A 24,879-nucleotide genomic window follows, 5' to 3' on the forward strand; every position below is an offset into this window, starting at 1 on the left:
TTCCACTCCAGATTCAACCAGGTTCTGTTCGGTAGTTTTTGTTTCTTAAAAGGACTGGAAATGAAAGACTCACTCACCTAAATCATGTAGAGATGACTCAGATAGCAAACTTTTTAAATCCTCAGGCCTCTTTTTTTTTTTTTTTTTAAAAATAGGTAAGAAATCTGTGAACAAACTCAAAAGGAGTATCAAGAGACTTGGGCTGAAAGGAAAGTGTGTGAGCCATTCCGAGTATAATTAAAAGCTGGTGTTATGCCAACTTGTGGTCCAGCACTGTTCTTCAGTGTAATTTATTTTATTCCTAAAACAAACCAGCCCCACTAATGGAAAACAAAAAAGCTTCTTTCTTCCAGGTTTTGATTGTTGAATGAAAGGATTTGGGCATAAGCAAACCTAACCCACTTAAATTTCATGCCATGCACCTTCACCCAGGATTTTTTTGTGTCTCTCTGTTAGCTTCTCCACTCTATGCTTGTGTTGCTGTAACTGTGTCATTCAGATCAGAGTAATAGCCCAGAACCTTATCCCAGTGTATTGTCTGAGCCGCACCTGGGCATTCTGGCCATGGCTTGTCAAGTGGATAAATTGTCTCACCCTCAATGGTGTGAATAAATGAGTATTTATGGTGATTGTAAATCCCATTGAACTAAGGGGGCTGCTAAGTCAAAACACATATTTGGAAGGATTTCTCTTCATTGGGGCATGATGGAATTGGTCCTCTCAGCTTTGCTTATGTAGAGAACTGAAAACTGAGGTAAATGAGTAAATGTAATTTGATTAGGATTCATGTTTAACAGTTTATTTTAAAGCAGAACGTGACCAATATGTTCAAGCTCTTGAAAATACAGACTTGTAAAAGAAGTGTGAAAGCTCAGAAACTTTGCAAGAGTGTGTAGAAATTGGGTATGAAATTAGTATTTTGGAGCCTGTAAACATCCTCTGGCTGTGCTGCCCAGCAATAACCTGAAAGACGATTGAACTGAGGTTTTCTAGAACACTATTCTTTTGATCCAGAAAATCATCAAAATTTGTATGAGTGTTTCATCTTCCCTCTTTCAGCAAAGATCTGAAAACTGAGTAAATACACGCAGTAAAGAAGGTTTTGTGCAGGAGAATGTCTACAGTTACTTCGGGGGAAAAAAGAGGCCTGTTATGAGGAATTTTAAGCAAGGTACAGGTTAAAGTAATTTCAAATTTTGCATAAGTGTGTTGCTTTCTATGCATGCTGTTGGCATTGTTTAGTCTTTTGTACACATGTAATTTGCTCCCACACAGAAGCCATTTACGCTGCTCTTTGCCCTTTGGGAGTGGTTCGAGATGATCTAACGTAAATGAGAGCCCTACCCTGAGGTCCAGGCTGCTGCCTGCATCTTACTGCCTGAGGTTACTGCAGTTAACTGCAATCAGTGTGATTGCAGAGTGTGGATCAGGGCTGCAGCTCTGACCCCTAAACTACACCTCTGAGAGCTTTCCAAAAGGAAACTCTCAGAACAGCATCTCATTACTTCCGCAAATAATTTTTTTAAGCAGGTGAAGGGAAGATCCTTTCTAGCCCCCAAGGAATCTTTCCGGGGTCCAATCAGACAAGAAATATAAATCAGGCATTTACAAGAAAGGAGACAGTCCAGGTGAGAGACCCTGAAAGCTGCTCTGCATTGTCTGAGTGCCATTAGGGCTGGCTCCAGAGATTTATTTCTCTTAAATAATGAGGAGGAGTTTTTCACACTTCAGAAGTTCTTTGGTTTTGTTCTGTTTAACTTGTCTGTAGCTTTCAGGTGTCAAGGAGATTTGATGGTCTTTTTTGGGGATTTTTTTTTTTTTTTTTTTGAGTCTTCAATTCTCCTGACAGGTAAAACCTTTTCTGGCTGACCAGTCATATTAAAAATCATTTAGCCCCTGTGCTTGTTGCGTTTCCCCTGATGTTTGTACAGCTTGATTTAAGAAAGGCAGGAGGGGAGAGGCATTTCTAGAACAAGAAATAATTTGTGCTCTTGCTGCAGTAATATGTATGTCCTAGAAAATGCCATGTTTTGACATTTCTTTCCAGTGGATGCAGAGCCAGGTTTCTCAGCTGAGGACCTGGAGTGGAGTGAGCTCCTAGTACCTGGACTAGGCAGGCTGATCTTGTGGAAAAATAAAGCTTCCTGAACTTTAGTCTTGTTGAATCAAGAGTTTCAATTGAAGAATTTTCAATGTACCTCCCCCTCATCTACCCAGTGCCTACCGATTTGTGGGGTTTGTTTTGGGGTAGAAAGTATTGCGTTTGTCACTGTGACCCCTCTTGTTATATCTCAAGTCAGTGGAGCTACTCTTTTGCTGGTATGGTTTGACCCTTGCAAAGGGATGGCTGCATTGGCAACCACAGCTCCTCGTGTAGCCGGACCCGCCTTTTCCTTTTGACTTTCAGTTTATCTGACTGGATGCTCTATGGTGCATCCACATTGCTTCAGAAAAGCAAAAAACATGCTGGGGAAAAGGTGTCAGGTTAGATGTCCCAGCCAAGAGCGGAACTGGATGTGTTTTGTGGTTTGATTCTGCTGTCACCATCACAGGCAGGGAGCTGGGAGAGTGCTGACAGCATCTGTGCTGTTGCCTGGCCTGGGAAGCTGCCACAGAAGCTGTTCCCAATGCAGCCCTTTGTGCAGGACAAGCACGCTGGATATGGACACTCAGACTCCTGAAAGTCTGGTGCTTTAAAATTGGATCTTGCTGTCACTTCCTTCCTGGCAGTAAGGTCCAGCTTTCAGGGCTGAATATGGAGCTGGTAGCCTCCATATCTTGGGCAAATGTTCCTGTTTCTTTGAACCTCATATTACAGCACCAGTTGCAGAGAGATGCAGAGGGGAACCTGGGAGGAAAAAAGTAATTGAAAGCCTTTCCATCGGTTACACATCAAAAACATACTCTTTGCTTAAAAAAAACCCCTAAACATCTTTATGAGACCAAACCAGTTGTGTACACTCGTGTACATACACACACACGCAGAGATGCTGTAGCAGTATATCTAATATTTATGTTCTACATATAAGTAGGAAATGTTTTATATAGCTATCAGAAGGTTTTGCAGTTGCACATTGTTTTTCAAATTTCTGTATCATTTCCACATAGAAGCAGAAAAATATAAACCTATCAGAAAGTAAGCAGCTCTGGTTTTCTTTGTGTTGGGAATTTTTTTTATAGAGCTTGCTTTGCCTTTAGCTGCAAAGCCTGAAATTTAAATTGCTGCAGGCTTCCTTGATTTCCATGGTTGAAATAAATGCTCTGTATCATTTTGCTATTCATGTCATTACTCCCCGTAATCACCACACTCATCCCAGCACACTGTGTAGTGTGCTTAGTTGACTATCTCTGACTTTCAGGAGGCTTCGTGGCTGGCTGTTGTTTTTTTCTGAAGCTGCACAATGACATACTCTATTGGGCTAATTTGATAGTTTGCATTCCAGTTGCTGTGAATTACAACTTGTGTTTTCTATTTCCCATGTAAATGAAGAATTGAAATTTACAGGGAATTATTTGCTTCTGTGGTCTCTTCACCTGAATTTACAGATTGTGATTAATGGTCCAAGTTTGGTGAAAGTTCAGAACTTCCACACTTTTCCCCTCCCTCCCCACCTCTGTAAAAGTTAATTGCTGCTGCTGCTGCATATTCAGCAGGGAGCTGGGATGGAAATGCAGGAGAGTTAATTTCCGGCTGACTATGGGAACACATCGCTGCTTGGACTCTCTTCCTGTGATCAGATTCATGCACTAAGGCGTCCATGTCCTTGCATTCATGGGGTGACCAGTTAATTTCCCGTGTGTCTGTGGCTGGAGCTGTTCCTCCTGAGCAGGGTGAGCTGTCCCTGGAAGCAAACAACAGTGCAGGGCTGGGAGCCAGCAGAGGCTGCAGGATCAGACTCAGTGCTGCTTTAAGTAAGCAGTATTGTGAAACTGAACACATGCAACTAGGTATGTTGGTGAGAGAAAACAAATTTTATCCCAAACACTTCTAAAAATCCTTCAGGTTTTTAGTATGGTTTGAAAAAAGTTACTACCCACCAACCCCTTGACCCCACAAAGGGCTCAGATTGTGGCACAGATAGCAGAAGCTCAGCAAGGTGAGGTGTTCAGAGGTCAGTACAGCTGGTGGATTTGTAGATTAAATTGATATAATTACAGGGGAGACTCTCTCTTTGTGCCCCTGCAAGAGAGAGCAGGCAGAAGGCACTGCAGATGCTTCCCAGTGCTTGATGCTGGACGAAGATTGATAAGTAGAGAATGTATTTTAGTATATTAACTTTCTGTGGCTGTGATTTACTTCACAAACAAGGTCTCGAAAGTCCCTTTATTTTGCTAGGAACACTTGGGAAGTAGAATGTTTCTCAGTGTGATGAGAAGTCTCAGTCTTAAATGGCTCTTGCAGTTGCTCATATTGTGAGTGTTACGATGATCTGTCCGTTCCCCATGTCAGAATGACTCAGCACCTGCTTACCAGGTTTGAACTAACAGTAAAGCCTTTCATACTCAAAAGAAATTACATTTTATTTCAAAGATCAACTACCCAGTGAAAACTGTACTGGCACAACCTGCCCTTCTGGAAGAGGTGGGAGGGAAAGAAAACTGCATATGAATGTTGTTTGCTTGTTTGAAATTATTTTTAAGGTGATCATTGAGAACTGACATCTTAGGAGTTTCCTGAGCAGAGGTTGGCTGACTAATTACTGTTTCTATTACAATCCTGAGATCCACATCGTGAGTGATGAGAGAAGTAAAAATAAAAGCAAATATGCCACTTGGATCCTGTTTGTTTTCTAGCAGATGAGACAAATGACTTTGTGCTCTGCTTTCCATAACCAAACAAATGGTTTTAAAAATATGTGTGTGGGTAGACACACACATACACATATATATCCATACTTGGGTTTATAGGTTTAATCCAGAGAGGTAGGGGGGGTCTTTATCACAGAAGCCAATTTTAAATAATTATATTTAAAGAGTAACACAGGGGAAGTCATGCACAGCCACGGAGCAGAAAGGCTCAGTGTGTATTGTAGCTCTGTAATAGCTATTATTTATCACAAATGTGCCGTCTGTTTGTTCACACAGGGTAATGAATGACCTTTCTGTTTCTACAGCTAGACCTGTGCAGACTTCAGCTGATGGAGGTGTAGTGCAGTAGGTATTTATCATGCTTCACTTATGCTGATAACTGGTTTAAGCTGCATCACCGGGGAAATGTGTTGGACTTACGTTATGGTTCAAAAAAGTATTCAGCTTTTATGAGGTTAACAGCTAAGAAAAGCAACTACTTTTTGTCCCTGGCTGCTATAATTCAAAATTGATTTTGCTGGAATTTGAATCAAATTATTGCCAATATTGTCATAAGCAAATTTATCAGCCAAGGACTTGTTTACTGTGTCTTAGCAAGGCAGGGCTTGATTTGATGTCTTCCTTTTTTTTTTTTTTTTTTTTTCTTTTCTTTTTTTTGTGCGTGTGATTCCTTTGTAAAGCTTCAGTTTCTTACATTGATAAATGGGATAGAATATATGAATGAGAACAAGGTAGCTCAGGAGAGGTAATGCATATACACAAAATTTTTTTAGCACAAAAAAGGTATATGAGGGAGTAACATTTTTAGCTCCTCATACTGTCCAGAAATTAATAATATAAAGAACAAAAAAGACTGTGTTTGGGAGGGCAGGGGAGGGGTTAGGATGGGGTGGGAGTGTGAAGTGATTGAACCGTTCTTAGGAACAATCAAGGTGTCCTATTTTGTTCTTGCATGTTGCTCCAATTAGTTATGTTTTACTGACGCAATCCTTGGATGTCAGAAGTCCATCTTTTCCCATGTGGCACGTTAAAAAGCAAAATGCATTATTATTGCTTGAGGTGGGACCTCTGCAGTTGTGGTATAAAGCATTAAATGACATTAATTTAGACAATAGTACTATCATCACACTACTTTACAAGCCAGTAACCCAGCTCTTGTTCCCTCCTGTAGTTTATCTCAAGGAGGGAAGTGGATTATTGCCTTATAAAATAGGCACAATGGTGTAGGTGCTGTTCTGCTGCTATTACTGCAAATGTTTCAGGAATACTGAACAAGAGAGGTACCTGAACTAAAGTGGAGAGAGATGGAAGACTGCAGCACTTACCCTGTGATGTGAGCTGAAAACTACAGAAAACATTCCCATATGTAAAGCTACAGTTGGGGATGTCTTCTTCAATGTAGGAACATGGCCCAGGAGTCACTCACACTTCTTTTAACACAGACCATTGGATTGGAGAGAGACTGAGAGAATTTTGGCCTCAAGGCCAGGCTCGCAGTTGCAGCATCATGCTTGATCCAGGCTGAATTTGTGCACAGTTAGAACAGGTATTAACTTTGTACTACCTGCCTATTGGCAAACCTCTATCATCCAGCTTGTTCCTGATCAGCTTTTGTTACTCTAAATAACATTTGCAGCCTTGGTCCAGAAAATTCCAGACTCTGCGGGATGTTTCTGAAGGATGATAACTAACGAGGCTGAGACCAGCAAATTCAGCACTTGAGGTGTTGCAGGGAGCCTTGGTTTTGACGATGCAAAGAAAAGCTGGTGGGCTCTTACCCTTGGACCTTGTTCTGGGATTTGGGGAGCTGGGTAGGTGCTGCTGTAGCTCCTGCTGCTAAAGGGAGGACATGTATGGTAAATTCTCCAGAGGGAGGAATTCACTTTTCAAGGTACAAACCACTTTTCTGTTGTCTGGCAGATGAACACTATGTGGTTTGGCACAAAATACTTTGCAGCAGTGCTTTTCGCATGTAAAATTAATGGTCTCTCTTCCCATTTGGTCTTGAACCCCTTTTCAGTAAAAGCTTTTCAATAAAAAACTTTATAGTATTCTGTAAGATAAGTGGTAAGACAGCAGCATTCGATTCTTTAACCTTCCCTGTTATTTGGAGCACGGTCATGTCCCCTGACATTGGTTAATTACTCTGGCAATTACCTCGGTTCTCCAAAACCTCAACTGTCCCCACACATCCTGTGTCTCTGTGACATTCACATACCCAAGGTTGTTCTGTGTTAGCATAAATATCTGACCAGCTCCCAGAAACCAAACAGGCAGATTTTGGCTCTCATTACATTTATGTGTATTTCTGCCAGTCTCAATATGTCTGCTGCTTTATATTCATACATTTAAACTGGTGATTTTTGTATTATACTTAGAGCTATCCTGTGCTACATATTGCAGAAGATCATAGTATTATAATGTCCCCACCTGAATTTTTGTCTCTACCAGTGATCCCTCTTTAATTCATTTGTCAAAAAAAAAAAATCCTGATTATTTTCCATATACAATATTTAAAGTTAAATTGTATTACTGCTAATAGTGCAGAAATATCCAGGAAAACTAGATAAGAAAGAGAAACTTAAAACTGTTTTTTGGAGTGTATTTTAAATGTTCATCTTACTTTTCCTTTGAGTAACTGTTATTTAAAAATAATTTTTGCCTTGTTTTTCAGTAAAAGCATTGGATAATGTTATTAGTCTCTATTTTCAACATTGCTATGTTCGTGTTTTCAAAAACACTGCAAAAACAGTTCAATGACATTTTGAATTGATGTCTAGGAAGTGTTTCTCTTATTACACCATTCCATTTAATTCTGAGTCAAAAGAAATGGGGAATTAAGAAGGAACAGGAATATATTGGTGTTACTAAGTTTTGTCTCGGAAATGTTGTACATGTTGCAGTTTATCAAAACATTAGTCAGGGTATGTGAGGTGGTTTGCATGAAGCAAAATATTCTATATTTTTTTTTAGGTCCCATCAGAAATTACTCAAGAGAAAGTAACATGCAAGATTTGTGGGAGAACATAAAGCATTATATTGATGGATCTGAGGGTGTGGGAAGATGGAGAGGTAATTTGGAGTGACACAGATGAAAAATTTATTTTCAAACCTCAGTATGATTGGAATGAGTGCTTTATTTCTTTCCCCATAAGTAATTATAACAGGAAAAATACTTATTTGCCAGGAGGGAGCCATGCTGCTGGTGGTTTGGCTTATTGGAATGTTTGGGGCTTAGTGATTGGTTCTGTTGCCTGCTCACACCCAAACCACTTAGTACTGGAGGTGCTTCTTATTGTGAAGGTCACACTCTACGTGTGCAATTATACTTTGAATAACGTATCTTGATTGTTAAATGCATCTTGATTGTTATTTTTCTACTACTGGCATAAATAATGAACTGGTAATCTATAAATTTGCTGACTTAATAGCAGTTAGTAAGTGTTTTATGTGGATGAATTGGGTTGTCCTACAAGTGATGCTTAAATATGTAAGTGGGATTGTTTCAGATGAATTAAAGAACATGGGGCTGCCATGTTCCTGCTCTTTTCTTTTTTTTTTCTTTTTTTTTTTTTCTTTTTGTTGTTGTTGTTGTAATACCTTAGTAAATAAGCTGAATTCTCTGGAAAGGCATGTGCATTCTAAGCAGGGCAAGCACCTCAGTAGATTTAGAACTGTACTTTCACATTCTTGATCACAGTTACTTTAAAAATAGTTTGAAATCAAGGGAGCTTTTAAATAAGGAAATGAACTTATATCCATGTTATATAATTTAGGAGGCAGGGTGGTCAGATTACAGAGAACATACATACCACTGGATCTTGTCCTCAGAAAGTTGTCTCCTGCTCACTGCCATATTCCTCTCTCCTTTCTCAGAGTCAGGTGGCAGAGGAGAAGTTTTGTAGTGATTGCAGAGGGTGGAAACCACAGCTCTTGCTGTTCTGACTTGTGGACTATTGCCCAGATACCCTCCCTAAACGTGGAGATGACAGCTGAAGGCATGGTCGCCCCTTCTGCTCTCTTGGACACTTGTCAGTGCTGCCCCAGAGCTGGAAGAAGGGAGCAGGACTGGTCCTTGGCTGCTTTGTAGTGTGACTGGCAGCAGTAGTTCATGTTCGTATTCACAAGCCAAATCACGAACCAGAGCACTGGGCTTCTGGCCCATCTTGCTGTTTCCTCCCGCATCGAGCTGAAGGACAGTGCAGTAACATCCTAAGCCTTGCAGAACACTGAGAGCACAGCTCTGAACTTGGTACTGTGGTGGTTGGTAGCGAGGATGTTCCAGTCCTCTGCCTGCTGCAGATCAAAGAACCTCCTCCTCCTCTCTCCTTCCTGGGCTGAGCTCAAGAGTTCAGCTATTCATTGCTGAACAATAGGACAGTGAATATTAAACATGTCATGTTTTCTGCTATTCCCACTTGGTCTGTTCAGTGAAATGTGAGAAGGTGGTGGGGTTGGTTAGTTATTTCACAGAGTCAGGAGAATAGATGAGGAACAAAGTCAATTCCTGCTGTGGTTCTCTGTGGGAAATATCAGTTATAAGGAGTTTAGTCTTGGTCATAAGCACCATTGAATGGGATCTGTTACCACGGTAGAACCAGAAAGGATTCCATTACTGAAAGCAGAGGAAAAAAAGTACCTGTGTTGTATCTGAGAGCAGTGCAATGAAGTTGCTATGTAAGAATTCGAATAACAAAACATGGTAGTTTCTACCACCTAGTAGAAACACCATGGGAAAAGGTAGTGTCCTAAGATAAGTAATGTGTTCTGTTTTGATTTTCTACTTTTCTCTAAATCAACTATGATTAAAAAAATTCTTTATCTTTCTGAGTAGCTGGTATCAATATTTTGATTGGGGGGAGGTTTTAACTCCGATCAACAATATTGTTACTAGATAAAAATGCCTGACTGAACATGTAAGGTCCAGGAAGATGAGTTCTATTCCCTCAGTCACTGTGCTTTTCTTTACATTGACTTCAGGATGCCCACACACAGCTTTCAGATGAGAAACCATTAGATGGGCTAATGGGGCATCGAACTAACCTGAGGCAATGTACGTAGGGAACGGCTTCTCTCTTAACATCTTATTAGAACTCCCCCAAGTATAACAGGAGGGTAGAGGTAATTAAGCTAAAAATGCAAATAAACATGATGTGACCATTTTTATGCCAAGTGACCAGCTAAAAATAAATATCTGCTTGGCATAAGTTGTTTCCATGGAGCAGGGTAAATACCAGTTCACTGCTTGTGGTGGGGTTGTGATCTCCTGCTGTGGCACAGATTGAAAGGTGAAGATTCACAATATTTATCCTTTCAGAAAGTGTCTGGGGTCCTGTTAGAGGAAAGAGAAAAATATGAACAATTTGGTAGGTTGTTCAAGTCATCTTCCCACATCGGGCCAACTGCAGCAGAAGGGGGACAGCCGTTATCAGTGTGAGGACAGTAAAAATGAATTGATGGCTCTACTCCAGTTCTTAATAGAGCAACTTGTTCTAATTGTGCCTCTTTGTATACTCTATAGAGGAGAAATGTTTGGCAGAACACGGAGGATTAACTACTATTATGCCACTGAAAATCCCTGACTCTGAGGAAAACATGACGAGCACATTGGAGGCAAGAATGTCATGCAACAGCTTTTCTTCCAAGCTCAGCATCAGTTGAGAGAGAAATCAGTCCATCAGTTTTCACAGGCAATACAGCATTCTCCTTAAACCTGGTCTTCCATATACCACTGGAAGCTTTGCCACTGGTGTCCATGGTTCTGGAGTTAAAGAGCTTTCATTGTAGGCATCACACAACTGCTGATATTGGTGAATGAAATCACCTTGTGAGCCCCTCAAGACAATGACTTCATATATTTCCCCTGTTTGTGAAATCCCTGCCTTCTCCATGGGTCTCTAGGGATTACAGTGCAAAGCTGATGGTGAGCTAGTTTCTTACTGTGTTGGTTTTGAAGACGAACAGTCTTCCTCGTAGCTCAGCCCTTTCCTGAGCAATTAAAAGATCTGTGCAATTTTTCCTGCACTCCCACTTTCTCTCAAGCATGCCAGCTTGTGATTTGGGCAAGTTGTGTTTACATTAAATTTTATTCTCTCAGGAGGTTTTTCATTCAGCAACTGTCTAGCACAAGTTCACAGTAGAAATTCGCTTGATGCCGAGTGCCCTTTCCTCCTGCTGGCTTTAAAACTACTTATGGATACTAAGCTTCTTGCAGGATCATGTGCCATCATTTATTTTACACAACAGTCTGTTTTACATAATAAGATTTACAACATCAAAGACAGCAAGAATGTTCTTTTTAAGAAACAGAGTGTGAACCCCTTACATGCTTAGGAAAAACATTCATATCCTGTATGTATTTTTCACATAGTGGAATGCCTGCTATTTAACAGTGTCTAGGGATTTAAATGAAAGCTGACAACAGAAATATCCTAGACATACCTCTTTTTTAAATACCTTTAACTTCTTTTAGCTGCCTGTCTTCCGGCTTTGCTTTGTCACAACAAAAGCCAAAATCTTAGAACTACTTCGTTTACAGGATTTCCAGGGTACTCCAAATCACTTCTGTGCCTGGTGGAAACTCAGTAAAGATGTACAAGAGCGCTATCAAATATGCATTGAGGAGAAGAGATCTGACACTGTGGGTTTTTCCCTCTCAGTGAAGCAGTTGCATTGCTATTGACTTGAAATCAGGCAGAACCTGGCCCTTTCCTTTACAGCTTTTGCCCAAGGAAGGAGCCATGGAGTATAGACTGTGTTCCACTGATCTTATGGGTCCTGCTGAAAGGGCAGGGGCACCCCAGGGATGTATTTGGAGGGCAAGGCGGGGAGACCTGCCCTGCATTGCCCTTGTGAGCAGAGACCTTGTTCAGTCCATTTGTCAGATAATGCTTTCTTGCACAGCAGTGCAGAGGAGGTTGAAGCAAATCAAAGAGTATGATGCTTGCTGGTGAAGTGATTAAATACACCAAGTGTTAGATCCTTCTCTCATTCCCAAAATGAAGACAGTGACACAAAAAGGCTGGAAGAGGTGGACTTATAACCTGTAATGTCTGTGGACCAGGGGGTCAGGAAGAACCACTACACAATGCAGGGATTTTTATAAGTTGTTTAAAGAGCTGTTTTGGTGAGCAGTAGGAGTAAGGGGTTAAAGTTAAGTGCAGAAGTCAGACCAGTTGATTAAATAATTATCAATATATTACTCTCTAAAAATTTTAGACTTCCCATTCACTGGAGTGCTTTAAAGTCCTTTGCTGTTTCAGTGTCCTCATGCTTCTCATAACATTGTGAAATGGGCTGGCTCTGCAACCTGAACAGACTTTCTAGCAGCTGCGGTACCCCAGAATTGTGCATTTTGGGATTTCGTAGCAAAAAGAGATCCATGGCAAGAAATATCTTAATTTCTTTCTTTCTTTCTTTATTAATTTTTAGACCATTTAAGTGCAAGAAACCACTTATTCTTGCTATGTCCCACATAGTTGTAGGGTTAACTAATTTTGTTAAGGTCTATAATGTGCTTTTAAATATACTCTAGAGAAAAACTTTGCCATGGCAGGAAATGAAGATGATGAACTAATCAGTTGTCTTTGTCACCGGTTTTATGATTAATTTTTTATGGTGCTGTGTCTTTATGAAATCATATGAAATGTATAAAACTGTCCCTGTTTGCAAGACTCTTTTAAAATGTTTTAAAATTCTTATTTGCAAGCCATGTTCAGCTATAAATACATCGGCAGATTAGAATTTCATTGCCGCAGTTTTTCCTAACTGCCTCAAGCACAATCTTCATGCAAATCGAATAATCCCTTAGCTTTGCAGTCTCTAGGTCAAAACTGAAAGAATGTTTGCAGGGACCTGACTGCCTTCTTTAGCTGTCTCCTAGAGAAGAACAGACAGTCAGTCACTGGAACAGCTCGTGACATATGTTTGGCAGCAAAAGTACCCCTGATTCCAAGTTCCAGATTATACTTCTCAGCTATGGCTGGCCCTCTTCCTGGGCACTGATTAGCTTTTCTTTTAGTCATTTTACACCCAACAGAGGTAGTCTCCTTCTGCTGAGATTTTCCTGTTTGTTTGTTTTGAGTTTTTTTGCGGAAGACATGATCTCTCCTGTGTAGTGGTGGGAATGTGTTGGGCTTCCCTTTGGCTGAAAGGGTGGCTGGCAGAAAATGAGTACATTTATTCTTAGCAGAGAGGGATGTGTGAGCTGGGGGGAACAGCTCAGGAGAAATCTGATGTGCATCAGGAGTCTTCCTTTGCACTACATGTAGCCTCTGCTCTGCCTGCTGCTGTGGAAGTCAGGTCTGTGTCACCCCTCTGTCTCAGACACCCATGTACACAGACCCAGCCTTTTGTGCTTAAGCAGCAGATTTCTCTAGGACCATATGGGTGCTGGCCCCTTTCCCAACTTGGGGTCATCTTCCATTCCTGGCCGCAGCATCCTATGTTTCTGAAGAGCAAGACCAGGATGATGAAAACCACCCGGAGCATTTAAACCAGAGAATGAATAGCAACAAGAGAAACCTCAGAATGCAGAGAGGTGACTGGCTGAGGTAATTTAAAATAAACAATGGCTCTTGTCTAGCAGCTCCTTTATAACACATAGTTACTGCCCAGAATATCTCAGGAAACCGTTTTGTATTCTGCTAGTGTAAACCTAGATAGCAGATTTATCTTTAAAGATTAGGAGTTACTTGGGAAAGTTTCATTTCATTGTTGTATTTAAACCAGAACATTCCTGTCTCTTTGTCACCTAACTATTTTATATATTAAACTAATTACTTTAGTGAGGCTAAGTAAAACAATTATTAGTCAGACTGCATATTTTGAGTCTCCTTGTGGCATCAAGATAAAAATACAGTCATCCCATCTTATAAGCTCTTCCCTTCTCTTCCCTTGACTCCCCCAAAAAAGGTTTAGGTTGTTTGGTTGTTTGTATTCTTTGAAGAATACAAAGGGTTTGCACTTCAGGCAAGCCCATTTCCTTTTGTAATGGGAAAAGCTCCAAGCACTGCTTTTCAAACAGAAGGAGAAAGATTATTTTTGCAGTCTTCTGTTGAGCAGTTTTGGACAACACCCTTTAACAGGAAAGCACGGATTCTCCTAAATTTCTTCAAGATGAAGACAGATAAGCTTCCTGTTTTAAATTACTTACCACAATTAATGGTTTGAGATGATGATAGTAATGTGTAAGTTGTTTTTTCCTTCTGCCCTTTTTGTATGAATGAGTTTAGTGCACTGTGCCACTTGAAGTTCTCTGTTGAACTTAACAGTATTTGAACTTGAAAGTTTTTTTGTAACAAAGAAGGGCAAAGACACCAACTCCTCATGTAAAAACATTTGAAGGAATGGGCCCGAGAGTAGACCCAGTGTTAAGTCAACATTGAGAATAATGGATTTCAGCATAGGTTAAAAGGAGGCCAGATCTTCAGTTAGAGATGATTGTCTGGGCCCTTAAGGAAAGAAATGATGGAATTAAAGGGACAAATATTTAATTGTGCTGCACAAAAATGTTTTGAACTTTCTCCAGAATCTTTTCATTTTGTATCTGCTGATGAGTGTAGGTCATAAAACTATTTCAGGAATGAAAACTAAATGTAAGCACATCTTTAGAAAATATCAAAGCATTTTTGCATGTGGAATCATGCAGTGTGGTCTGGGAAACTATTTAAATGCCTACCTAATTTCTGAAACCTTTAGTTTGAGGAACAATAAGTACTAAGTACATGTAGGGCACACTGATACATGGGGACATCCACGTGGTATTGCAAGGACAGAGGACCGTATATTTCTTCTTGCTGTTCTGGGTGTTCAGGGCTGTGGATGACTAGACAGGGACAGAGACTGAAACTTTCATCTCTGCTCAATAGGATGTGAAATAATTTTGTGACAGCTTTTTCATTGTCCCATAGTAGAATAATGTGACTCAGCACTTGACCAAATTCCCAGTATCTGCCGGTTTGGCAATTTTAATCACAGTGATGAAGCATGAGGTCAAGATTGCAAGACATGCAGAGAATGATTTGAAGATAAAAGTGCTGTTATTGAAAATTTTCAGGATTTCAGATTTAGAAGAAATTGTTTTGTTTTATTCAACAGAGACTGTTAGCTATATGTGCCCAAGGCAGCAAGAAACTTCTTACTAAAACCAGTTCCAGGGGAAGTGAGCTTCACCTCCGGCATGTTCTTGGTTCATCGTATTCCATGGATGATTCGTCAAGGACAGTTCCTGCTTTCAGTTAGTTTAAAAAAGAAAATTAAACATCCTGGCATCACTGCCACGAAAATGTGTTATATGATGCTCAGATATGCATGCTTTTAAAAAGAGCACATAATTTTTTCTCTGATTTCTGGATTTCCAGAACCTAATGCTAACCTCCTTTCCTTTTCCTTTCCTTTTCTTCTCTTCCCTTGTTTATTTGAACAATGAGTGCAAAGCAGAAAATAGTTTTCTGGCAGTAAATGCTCTCTGGCATTGGAAAGTATTTGATGGTTAAGTTAAGAATGAAAAATATGGGGTTGGAATATGTGGTGGTTGAGCTGCTCTGCTGGCTGGGCACATTCCCGGATGGCCAGATGTGTCTTGCTGCCACAGATTTATAATGTGGGATTTCTGCAGAAGGGGGAAGAAAATACTCTTTGTAAATGGGGAAAGGAAAGGCTTTGAAAAAGAGAAGCTGTTTTTGCTTTGGGTTTTAGATGCTTTCTGAAATCATCATTCATTTCTTGCCTTCTAAAGACACCACCACTGAATAAAAGAGTGATACCTTAGAGATTGCCTTGAATGGCACATCCTTCTGCAGAGTCCATTGCTGTACTAGAGCTTTCCTCTTGTGTGTTTGGAGAGCGTCTGGCCCACTGAAGCCCAATGCTAATGGAGCCATATCGGCCACAGTACATTAATAATATTAATGCCAAGCTACCACATCTGCGTTATGTTTCCTGTGCTGTAGAATTACCCTCTTAGCCAGATAAGTGCCTGCTTTCCACTTTCCATTCGCTGCAAAAGTGAGATTCGTTTCACTGCTCACTAGCTCAGAGAGAGGCTTTGAACATGAATTTCTCCTGCAATTGCCACAGTGGGACAGCCCTCGCATACCAGTGTAATTTGCATTGCTGTCTGAGGACCATTACACAGTTTAAGCACTTTAGGAGCCACCAAAGCAATTTATGCACTGGGCAGCCAAGTGTGCTCTTTCCTGTACCCTGCTGTGCACATCTCCCTACAAAACAGAAGCCCTGTGTACTGCTCCACCTTCCTCCTTCAGCCTCCTCCCCAGCTACACTTAGTTGTCTCTGGAAACAGCTTTTAACCCAGAGCTGTCTGCAGAAGTGTCCTTTGTTCCTGGAGCAATCTCCCTCTTCTTGGGGCAGCAGCTGGGGAGCATGGGGGTGTGGGGAGCAAGGAGAATGTTTGGTCCCTCTCTATCATGATTAGTTTAGTGCACACTGGGAGCTATGAAATGGTGCTGGTGATAACCTTGCATTCCCACATAGGCAGCTTGACCCAGAACGTTTCCCATGGAAGAAACTTGTACTCAATTTCAAGTGTCAACTTAGAAACCCACCATCTCTTTGTTACTAAGTACATAGCTAATGCCAATGTAAACCTGTTCTGTGTTCTGGGACTGAAGTGCAGCTTATTTTTAACTTGAAACTGACTTTGGTGAAGAACATCCTTCCTACATCAGCCTGTTTGCAGAGCTATGGCTGAGCAGCCAGAGGAAAAAAGAATGTGGTGTTTTCCCATAAGTAACTGCAGTGCCAAGATACAGTAGGGCAAATGAGAGTGTGTGATTTGTTTTGTTTGATAGGAGAAAAGTAGATTAGCAAAAGGAAAATAAATAAAAAGGTTACATTGGTTTACATGAAAATAGTGCCTTCTTATTGCATGGATACTTGCTATTTTATAGCAATAGATGCCAAGCTAGTACTTAAAGCACGGATAGCATGATTTATATTCAGAGGCCTAGCAACTGGTACTGTTTTAGGAAGAAAAGGCATATGCTTTTAATATGGTAAAATGTGTCTTTGGCAGCATAATGGTTTTAAAATACTATTGCTCTTCCCTCTTTGTGTGCTTCTCCCGTATCTTATTTCCCAAATTCCACAAGATCCAGCCATCTGGCTTTCTCATTATCTGGCCCATTGTATATTGTTAGTCTACTCTTCTTTAAAGAAGGGGAGACAAAGAAATTCATTTATTAAATTTAGTGTTTATTCATTCCCTATTTGGAGTTAGATTTTAGTTTAATTTGTATTTCTTTACGTGTTTCTTGGTGCTGCCTTGTTGCACTGTGTTAGTGCCTAGGGATGGTTGCTGGCTAAAGTGTGGAGCAAAGTCTGGGGTGTTGGTTTTTGCTTGCTGGCTAAACTTGGGGGTTTTTAACCCTTTGTGCAGCAGGGACAGGTGTGCTTTCCCTGTGGCTTGTGCTCAGGTTCAGCAGCCTCAGACGGGCCAGCCTTGGGGTAGGTCTCTGTGTGCAGCCACCTGTTCATTTTCAGGAGCTGTGAAGGAAGTGTCCAGGAACTTTACTTGTGACTCCCCTCTGCAGGAACAAGGCAGTGATAACAAAGGAAGTGTCCAGGAACTTTACTTGTGACTCCCCTCTGCAGGAACAAGGCAGTGATAACAAGTGCCTGTGCTGAGGCTGTGTGACCCTCCTTTAGTGCAGGGAGGGGGGAGCAACAGTTGTGATTTAAACCCTTCAGAGCAGGTGTGATGGGTCCTGGACTGAGCCCTCCGGGTTGACCCAGGTGATGAGGACTTATCAAGAAATCCAGAACTCTACTCTGCTTTATTATACCTTAATGTCTTGAAAATTCAGGTGCTATTTAGAATCTGCTTGTAAGGACTGAGTAGGCTGGGTTGGGTGAGAGCACTGAAGCATGGAGTGAGGGCACAGCCATTCCTATCTCTGAGCATCCAAGCTCTGTTCCACATGAACTGGAAGGGGCCCTGTGTCCCCAAGGAAGCACAGGAGTCAAGGACTGGGAGAAGTTAGCAAAATCCATTGACATTAATCCAAATTAACCTTTGAACACCTCATGTTTTCTGAATGCAGTTTTTTAAATGGCAGCAGACAGCGGTAAATGATCTTGTTTAATATCTCTAGCTTCAGTGAATGTGAAACATGAGTATGAAATCTCCTTATTGTTATAATAAATATCTGGTTTAGCCTGATAAGAGGTGAGATGGTTCATAAAATGCTGGATGAGTAAGCCTAAAGAATCTGTTTAATTGAATCTTCTTTTTTACAATGTCAGAATAGTTGAAAATAGAGATCTGGGGAATTGTGGTAAAATGCTGTTTTGGCATTTTCTCATTGGTGAGCTGGGCTGATGATGATCCTGTTTTGTGTCCCCATGAAACCAACTGAAGACAAGTCACTCCTAACAGCAAATGAGGCATTTTCATATAAACTTTTACTATATGCAAATGTGTGTGAGTTGGGAGACACATAGCTTAATTTCATAGGTCAGATAAGGATGTGAGGTTGAATTTAACCATACTATCTGAAATAGCAGGAAATGTGTTTCTTAATGTCACCATTTTTCCTTTTCTTTTAGGAACTGTTATATTGCATAGGGAACATTTAGCAGTTGTGTCTCTGAATCCCTGTTGTTTACTGATGTGACCTTTTATAGCTTTCAAATGTGGTGGGGTTTTTTTCCCCCATGTAAAATGAAGCTTAAATTTAAATTTCCTTTCCCATTCACACTGGCATAGCTTTGTTTTACACAAGCTGAACAAGTATCCTTGCCCCAAATGAGTAATCTGCTGGAGCTGGTAATATGAGAAAAGGCTCTGAAAAAGGTTAGTACGTGCTACATTCAAATATCCATATTGCATATACGAGACCTTTGGTTTAGGTGACAAAGTAAGAAGATAGAAGCACAAAAAAAGTGATTAGCTATCAGGAATTTTTAAACCCTAAGCACTTCAAAGCAGGTTAACAGATAGTTAAGGGGATCATAAATCTTATGCCTAGGTAATAATTACCCACATTATACTCACCAAGTACAAAGAAATGCTTATTTCTTCATGCATAGGTATGAGCTCTGACCTATAGATTTCTGGAGTTCTTGGAAGTTACTTCTCATTTTATGTCATGTTCTTACTATTTCCTGCCATGCTGCAGCTTTCTCATCATCTGGGAAGAATCATGTCAAGTTGTCAAACAGACTAATTGGTTTAATATTTTGCAATTCTTTCACTTGAAAACTGATTCTTAGCTGGTGATAAAATCACTTTTGTTTTAAATGTTAGTGCCTTTGACAGATAGAAGTATTAGATACTTTGATAGGATTTTCAGAATCGCCTGTGGGTTTTGGACATTTAATTCCCATTAATTTCTGAGATGTTCTTTGCTTCCCTCGGGACACTTTCAAAATCTCAGCCTTTGTAAACCTGGAAATGGCTGGTTTTAAAATCTTTTCAGTTTCAACTTAGTGGAAAATCTGTTTCTCACCCAGTTTCTACAGCTTTAAATGGAAGGTAGGCCTTTTCCTTGGAGCACTGGGCAAGGGAGGCAGCCAAAACAAGCAGAAATGGGATCACAGTGACAAGTCTCACTGAGATCCTGATGCCTCTTTGGGAGGGAGCTCTGTTTGCTTTTGCAACCCTTTGGGCAGAGTACACATTCTCTCCTCGACATGAGCTGCTTCCCACCAGGACTGAGGGGAGGAGGGAGAGGGCTTAGAGGCACAGAAGTCACCCAGCGAGGTGTGCTGTGGTTCCCACTGCTGTGCTGCTCCTCCCCATCTCCCCGTGCACGGAGGCACGCAGAAATTCCTGGTGGTCTTGGCTAAAATGTGGTGGTGGAAGAACAGGGTAGATCTCAGTTCCCTTGACTTGTTATGTTTTGTATGTTGGAGTACAAGCCCATAATAGAAGGACACTCAGCTGGAAGGCTGCAGCTCTCAGGAAGAAGGCTGGTATTTGCTGCAAAACCTTCCCTGCAGTTTTGTCTGGAACGTAAAGCTTGAGGAGCTTAGTAAATTCTGGGTTAAAACTGGTGAGTGAATTCAGAGACAGACAATATGGCCTGTGAAATCCGGGCTGATAACTGTGAGGAAGCAGAATGTGTAAAACAATGGGGCTGGAAGCAGGCTAGGAGCATGGAGCCAGCTGTGGAGCCTTGGGCAAGCCTGGGAGTTGAGATACATGTGATGAAAGCAGACTGGTCCAGTAGGGAAATTCTGCCTGAAAACTTCACTTCTGCCCTGAAATCATCAGCCTTCATCTCTGTATTGCTGACATTTCTTGGCTCAACAGTTTGACTTGTCAGTAGCAAAAGACAATGTGAGAAAAAACATTTTGCAATTCATGTTGTTCCTTTGTGTTTGTTCAAAATGGCTGCTGGGCAAGGGAGACAAAGTCTTTTTCCGAAGTTTAAGAAAGGGAAGCACAGCACAGTGGCCTTGGGTCATACTGTGTAGTCTGTCTGTGTTCAGCCTTAGCACTGATCCTCCAGGAGTTGCTCTGGAATGCCTGAAGCTCCTGAATGTTTTCCTAAATGGGCCTTTTCCTCATCAAAAGGAAGTGTGTGGAGACAAAAGTGACCTTTGAAGTGGTGTTGGGGTTGCAAAAAAGTACATTGCTGTTGATCAGAGACACCGTTGTAAAAATACAGAGCTTCCGGTGTGCTATCTTCATTTTTCTGCCTTGCATTTGTCTGCTGGTAATAAAGTCCTGTCCTTTGTCTTCTGAAGCACCAGAGAGATGTGCATTATGAAAGGAGTGATCCTGAGGCCACCAAAGAATCCCATTTTTGTTGTTGTTTATACCAAGGTATTATGTTATACTATTGGAAAAGTAATTTTCAGTTCAGCTCCAAGTGAGACAAGATCAGTCACAGTGGTTTTCACAAGATTGATGTGAAGAGCTAGTGGTGCTAATTAATCAGAGATGGAGAGAGCGTGTGCCTGCATACTCAATTAGTGTAACATTTCCTAAATTGGAACGGCTCTGCCATATAGTAATACTATAGCAAAGCCTGAAGGGTGCAGGGATACAATTCATAATGCACCACCTTGTTACCTGAACGCTGGCACCCCGAGACACCACTGAATGCTGAGCCCAGAGTGATTTTCTGTGGTAGGTGCTGCAGAGCTGGGAATTGCCAAAAATTCTGGAAAGGCAGCATTTCCTTTTATTTAGACAATGTTATATAACTAGGCTCCTTAATTATATTTTTACTTAAACAGAAAGAGGACTTGGTGTTTGTTACAGTAAATCATCTTTGACATAAACAATACTTAGTTACGGCTCCTTTTCACTGTTCTTTGAAATCCAGTCTCTTTTAAGAAAAACTGCAGGTTGTGAGAGCTGCTACAATGCTATAAATAACAATAAAGTGGTAGCCAGATTCGTTTCAATACTGCACATGGAAGCTTAAAAATGAAACTGATCTCTAATGTAAAAAAGGTGGAGATCGTAAGATAGAATACTTTCTGTGCTTGATATCTAAATGAATTTCATTCTTAACCTCTAGTATTTGTATTTGTTTCTTGTTATGTTACGGTAAAGGTACTTTTTTTGCCTATAGGTAGAAAAACCTACAAGCCATTGTGACCTGAAGTAGCAGAAGATTTTCATTAAGTCTTTGAAAATAAACTGATTTAGCGGCATAGCAGCTTTAATTTTATCCAGATTTGTAGTTTACATCAGGCACAGCTGCTGAGTAAACCTGCAGAATGAATTAGAAATGGATTAATGAAGCTCTAAGACAAATACATCAGAATATTTTAAACAGCTCTCAAGGAAACAGTTTTATTTAATTTTAGTCATGTAATGGCTTTATACTCTGAGCAAAATAAAGTAAAACAATAGACCTAAATTCTAAATTGACATCCGACGTATAATTTTTCCAAAGGTTTTTGAAGTATGAAAAACCATATAATTATTTTCTGACTAGTGAAATTGGTTCATATGGATTATGAAGAAAAGGAGCCCTCCCTAACAAGTATGGTCTGTGGCAGCTGGCCTGGTACCTGCTACACCATTCCACTGGCTGTAAAACCAGAGATACAGTCCAATTCCTTTTGTAGTTATGCTGCTGTAAATCTGGAGTAAATTCATTGGTTTGATCCAGCATTAGAAACCTAAGTTACTTTTCCTCTCCCAGACTCTCTCATTTCAGGCCACGTTCAATGCAATGTAGTGTGGATGAACTGTGTCTGATATCTTTGATCTCTAAAGTCAGAAGTAGGTCACTGATGTTTGATTCTTGAAGGGAAAGTACTCAGTTCAGCAGCCCGAGAGGGGGAAAGGAGGGGTGATATCTGCTGATAGACTTATTCAACTTAAGAAATCCTTAAGCTGATTGTCTGCCTTCTTGAAATTTCTGTCTTGTTTCTGCTGAAACAGTCCTTGAAAACAGGAATTTCTCACAGGTTTGCTGGAAGAACCTGGGAACTAGTTTCTCTCTTCGTCTTTGGGTTGTTGTTGCAATTCTCTGATCATGTGTCACTCCTGTAGCATGGCTGACACAACAGGAGCTGCCAAGCAAATTTAAGAAAATGCCAGCGGGTTTATTGGTCTTAATCATCCTGCTGTAGTTAAACTGCTGAAAATCTCTTATAATTCAGCATATCCTCCTTTTTGCAGCTTGGCTGAAGTGTTACTACTCAAGAATTTAATTTGTCAGGAGGAAGATTGTACCTGTGTGGAAGGAGTGTTGGCCTCCCACTGACAGACAATTTTGCCGAGTTGCTCTAGAGGATGACTGTTGAAGCTGGCTAGAGATGGATTTATTCTTTGTTCTGCTTATTTGTGGCTTGGTTTCTTATGCTTGCTCTACAGTTGAACCTGTTCCTTTAAGAAGTTGAGAAGGGATCAGGAATGCTTAACAAAAGAGCAGGTACTTGGGAATATGGATAGAACAGTGTTTGTAAGAAATAATTATCCTTGCCTTACACTCGAGGCAGACAACGTACACTCTTCACCTAACCAAACACAGGTCAAACTGAGCTTAGCTCACTCTTGAGAGATGAGAAAAATCTGTGCATGTAATTAAATTCTAATGCAGTGGAACAAATCTTCTGGTTGATGTTCCAGAGTAGATTGTTATTCTAAAAATGCTACTGAAATTAGAGAGTAGATATAGGAGTCTGTCTTGGCCCACTCTTTCTTCAAAATTGGTTAAATTTTGAATTGCTCTGAATTTCATGACCTTTGGCATTTAACATGGCTTGTCTGCCTCAGAGTTACCAGCTCCACACCCTGCAGAATCACCTAGAGCAGCATATACTTTTATTTTCTCATTGCAGTGACTTGGCTGTGCTTAAAGTCAGTGTGAGTAAAGAGAAATAAAATTCAAGTCAATAAAATATAATAAATAGTGTCCCTGTTATAGGTACAAAATGGTACTGCTGTACCTCAGTCATGCAATTGTACAACAGAAAATGCTTAAACAAAATCCTGATCTGACAATTCGGCATATGTTTTTTCCATTTCTGTGTGACTTGATGGTTTAGTCTAAAAAAGCTCCCATTCTGTCTCTTAGACTATAATTCGTCAGTCTTTGTTCCTACTGCTTTGAGTCCTGTAATCAATCCCAATTATCTCCATGTCTCTGCAACTGGTTTCAAAGGATGGTCTCATGCCATACCTAAAGCCACCGGGGTTACCAATTAGGTAAAATATTGCTGAGTGGGTTAACGTATTAGCAACCTTTGTTCAGAATATTTTTGTGAAGATAGTATGAGTTATTAAATGGCTGAACAGGGACACAACTTTTGTTATTAAATGCAGATGACTGAAAATTGAGATAGGTCTTCTAATTGCATGGACAAACATCCCTGGAAGCCGTTTCTGTTCAAGCCATTATGCTTGGATAAAAGGAGTTTGTGGTAGACGTTGTTTTTTATGAGATGGGAAATGTGAGTTGTATGAAATGTGTTACCTTAATGTCATTTGTTATGTATTGATGTTTTCAAACTTTTCAGAATGAAACATGATCCAACAGTAGGCTATAATGATAGGGTTGTTTGGGGTTTTTTTCTTTGTATGGGAGTCACTTATTCCTTGTCTTTATCTCACTGGTTTAATCTTAGCCTTGACATTAACTATGCCATTCTGGTGTTCTCAGTGACTTTTGTGAAACGATGATGTTTTAGCCCCCTTTCTAAAGGAGCAGGCAATGACTTCTCACGAACACAGCTCCTCAGGGAGGAAACACCTCAGGCCTTTTGATCCATGAGAGGAGGAAGGAAAACTAGGATGCTAAAGTCTCACAAGTAAAAAATATGCAAAATCATGGACCACTGTCCTGAGCATTTCTCCTGTTCACAAGTTCTGATGCCATCTCTCTGGGAGCAGCTGTGTCAGGGTTCTGCATGATCTTTTTGCTGATGGATGCACTGAAGGATGGCTGTGTGCCAAGAGAACCTGGCACAGAGGAACTGGGGAGCAGTTTGCAAAGTTACCTTTCATGTATAGCATGAGGTAATTCATGTACAACAGAGCTGAGTGTCCCTTTCTAGCACCTTTCAGGCTTAGGGAGTAAGTTGCTGTTTAGGATCATTTGTGAATCCACTGAGCTAGGGAGCCTCCTTATGAATCAGTGTTATCCAGCCTGGACACACGGGCTGTCTGCCTGGTGGGAATGAATGCTTAGGTCCTGAACCACTGGTAGTATCTGGGATTTTCATTCTCTGTTTACCAGCTGGTCAGAAGCGTGACTGAAAGGCACAAATTAAAATCTAAAGAGAGCCTTAAAGGAAGGGCCAAGCAGATGGAGATCAGTGTAGAGACTGGAGAAGGGGATAGAAAGACATCAGGCACAACTTGTACTGTTGTCCTCAGGCTGCATCTGTTATTGGAAATAAAACTTGGGGTTATCATTATTGTCACTTGTCAGAATGTATAAGCTGACAAAAAGCAATGCTCATGTCTCTAAACATTTTCATGATAATGCATCTTCTGTTTCTGCATTAGAACACGTCTCTGTGCTGCAACTTCAGCTGTAACACAGACACTGAACATGTGAGGAATTGTGTGTAGTCACAGCGCTGTTCAACATCCTGCATTTGCTGTTAATCACTGGTGAATTGTATGCCAGACCA

General features: G+C 40.6%; 1 protein-coding gene across 2 annotated transcripts in view; it reads left to right on the forward strand.

The window, feature by feature from the left end:
* The window catches only part of PTPRG (protein tyrosine phosphatase receptor type G), a 403,292-nt gene that overhangs the window by 127,546 nt on the left and 250,867 nt on the right, over positions 1 to 24,879 (forward strand). Inside the window, exon 3 of one of the 2 annotated variants that reach the window (XM_039558715.1) lies at positions 7,783 to 7,881. The exons of the other annotated variant lie outside the window; for it this stretch is intronic. Within the exon in view, the coding sequence (XP_039414649.1) occupies positions 7,783 to 7,881 (99 nt within the window). The remainder of the gene's footprint in view (positions 1 to 7,782; positions 7,882 to 24,879) is intronic. 2 annotated transcript variants of the gene reach the window in all.

This window comes from Corvus cornix, chromosome 12, assembly GCF_000738735.6.
Source record: "Corvus cornix cornix isolate S_Up_H32 chromosome 12, ASM73873v5, whole genome shotgun sequence".
Taxonomy (NCBI): Eukaryota; Metazoa; Chordata; class Aves; order Passeriformes; family Corvidae; genus Corvus; species Corvus cornix.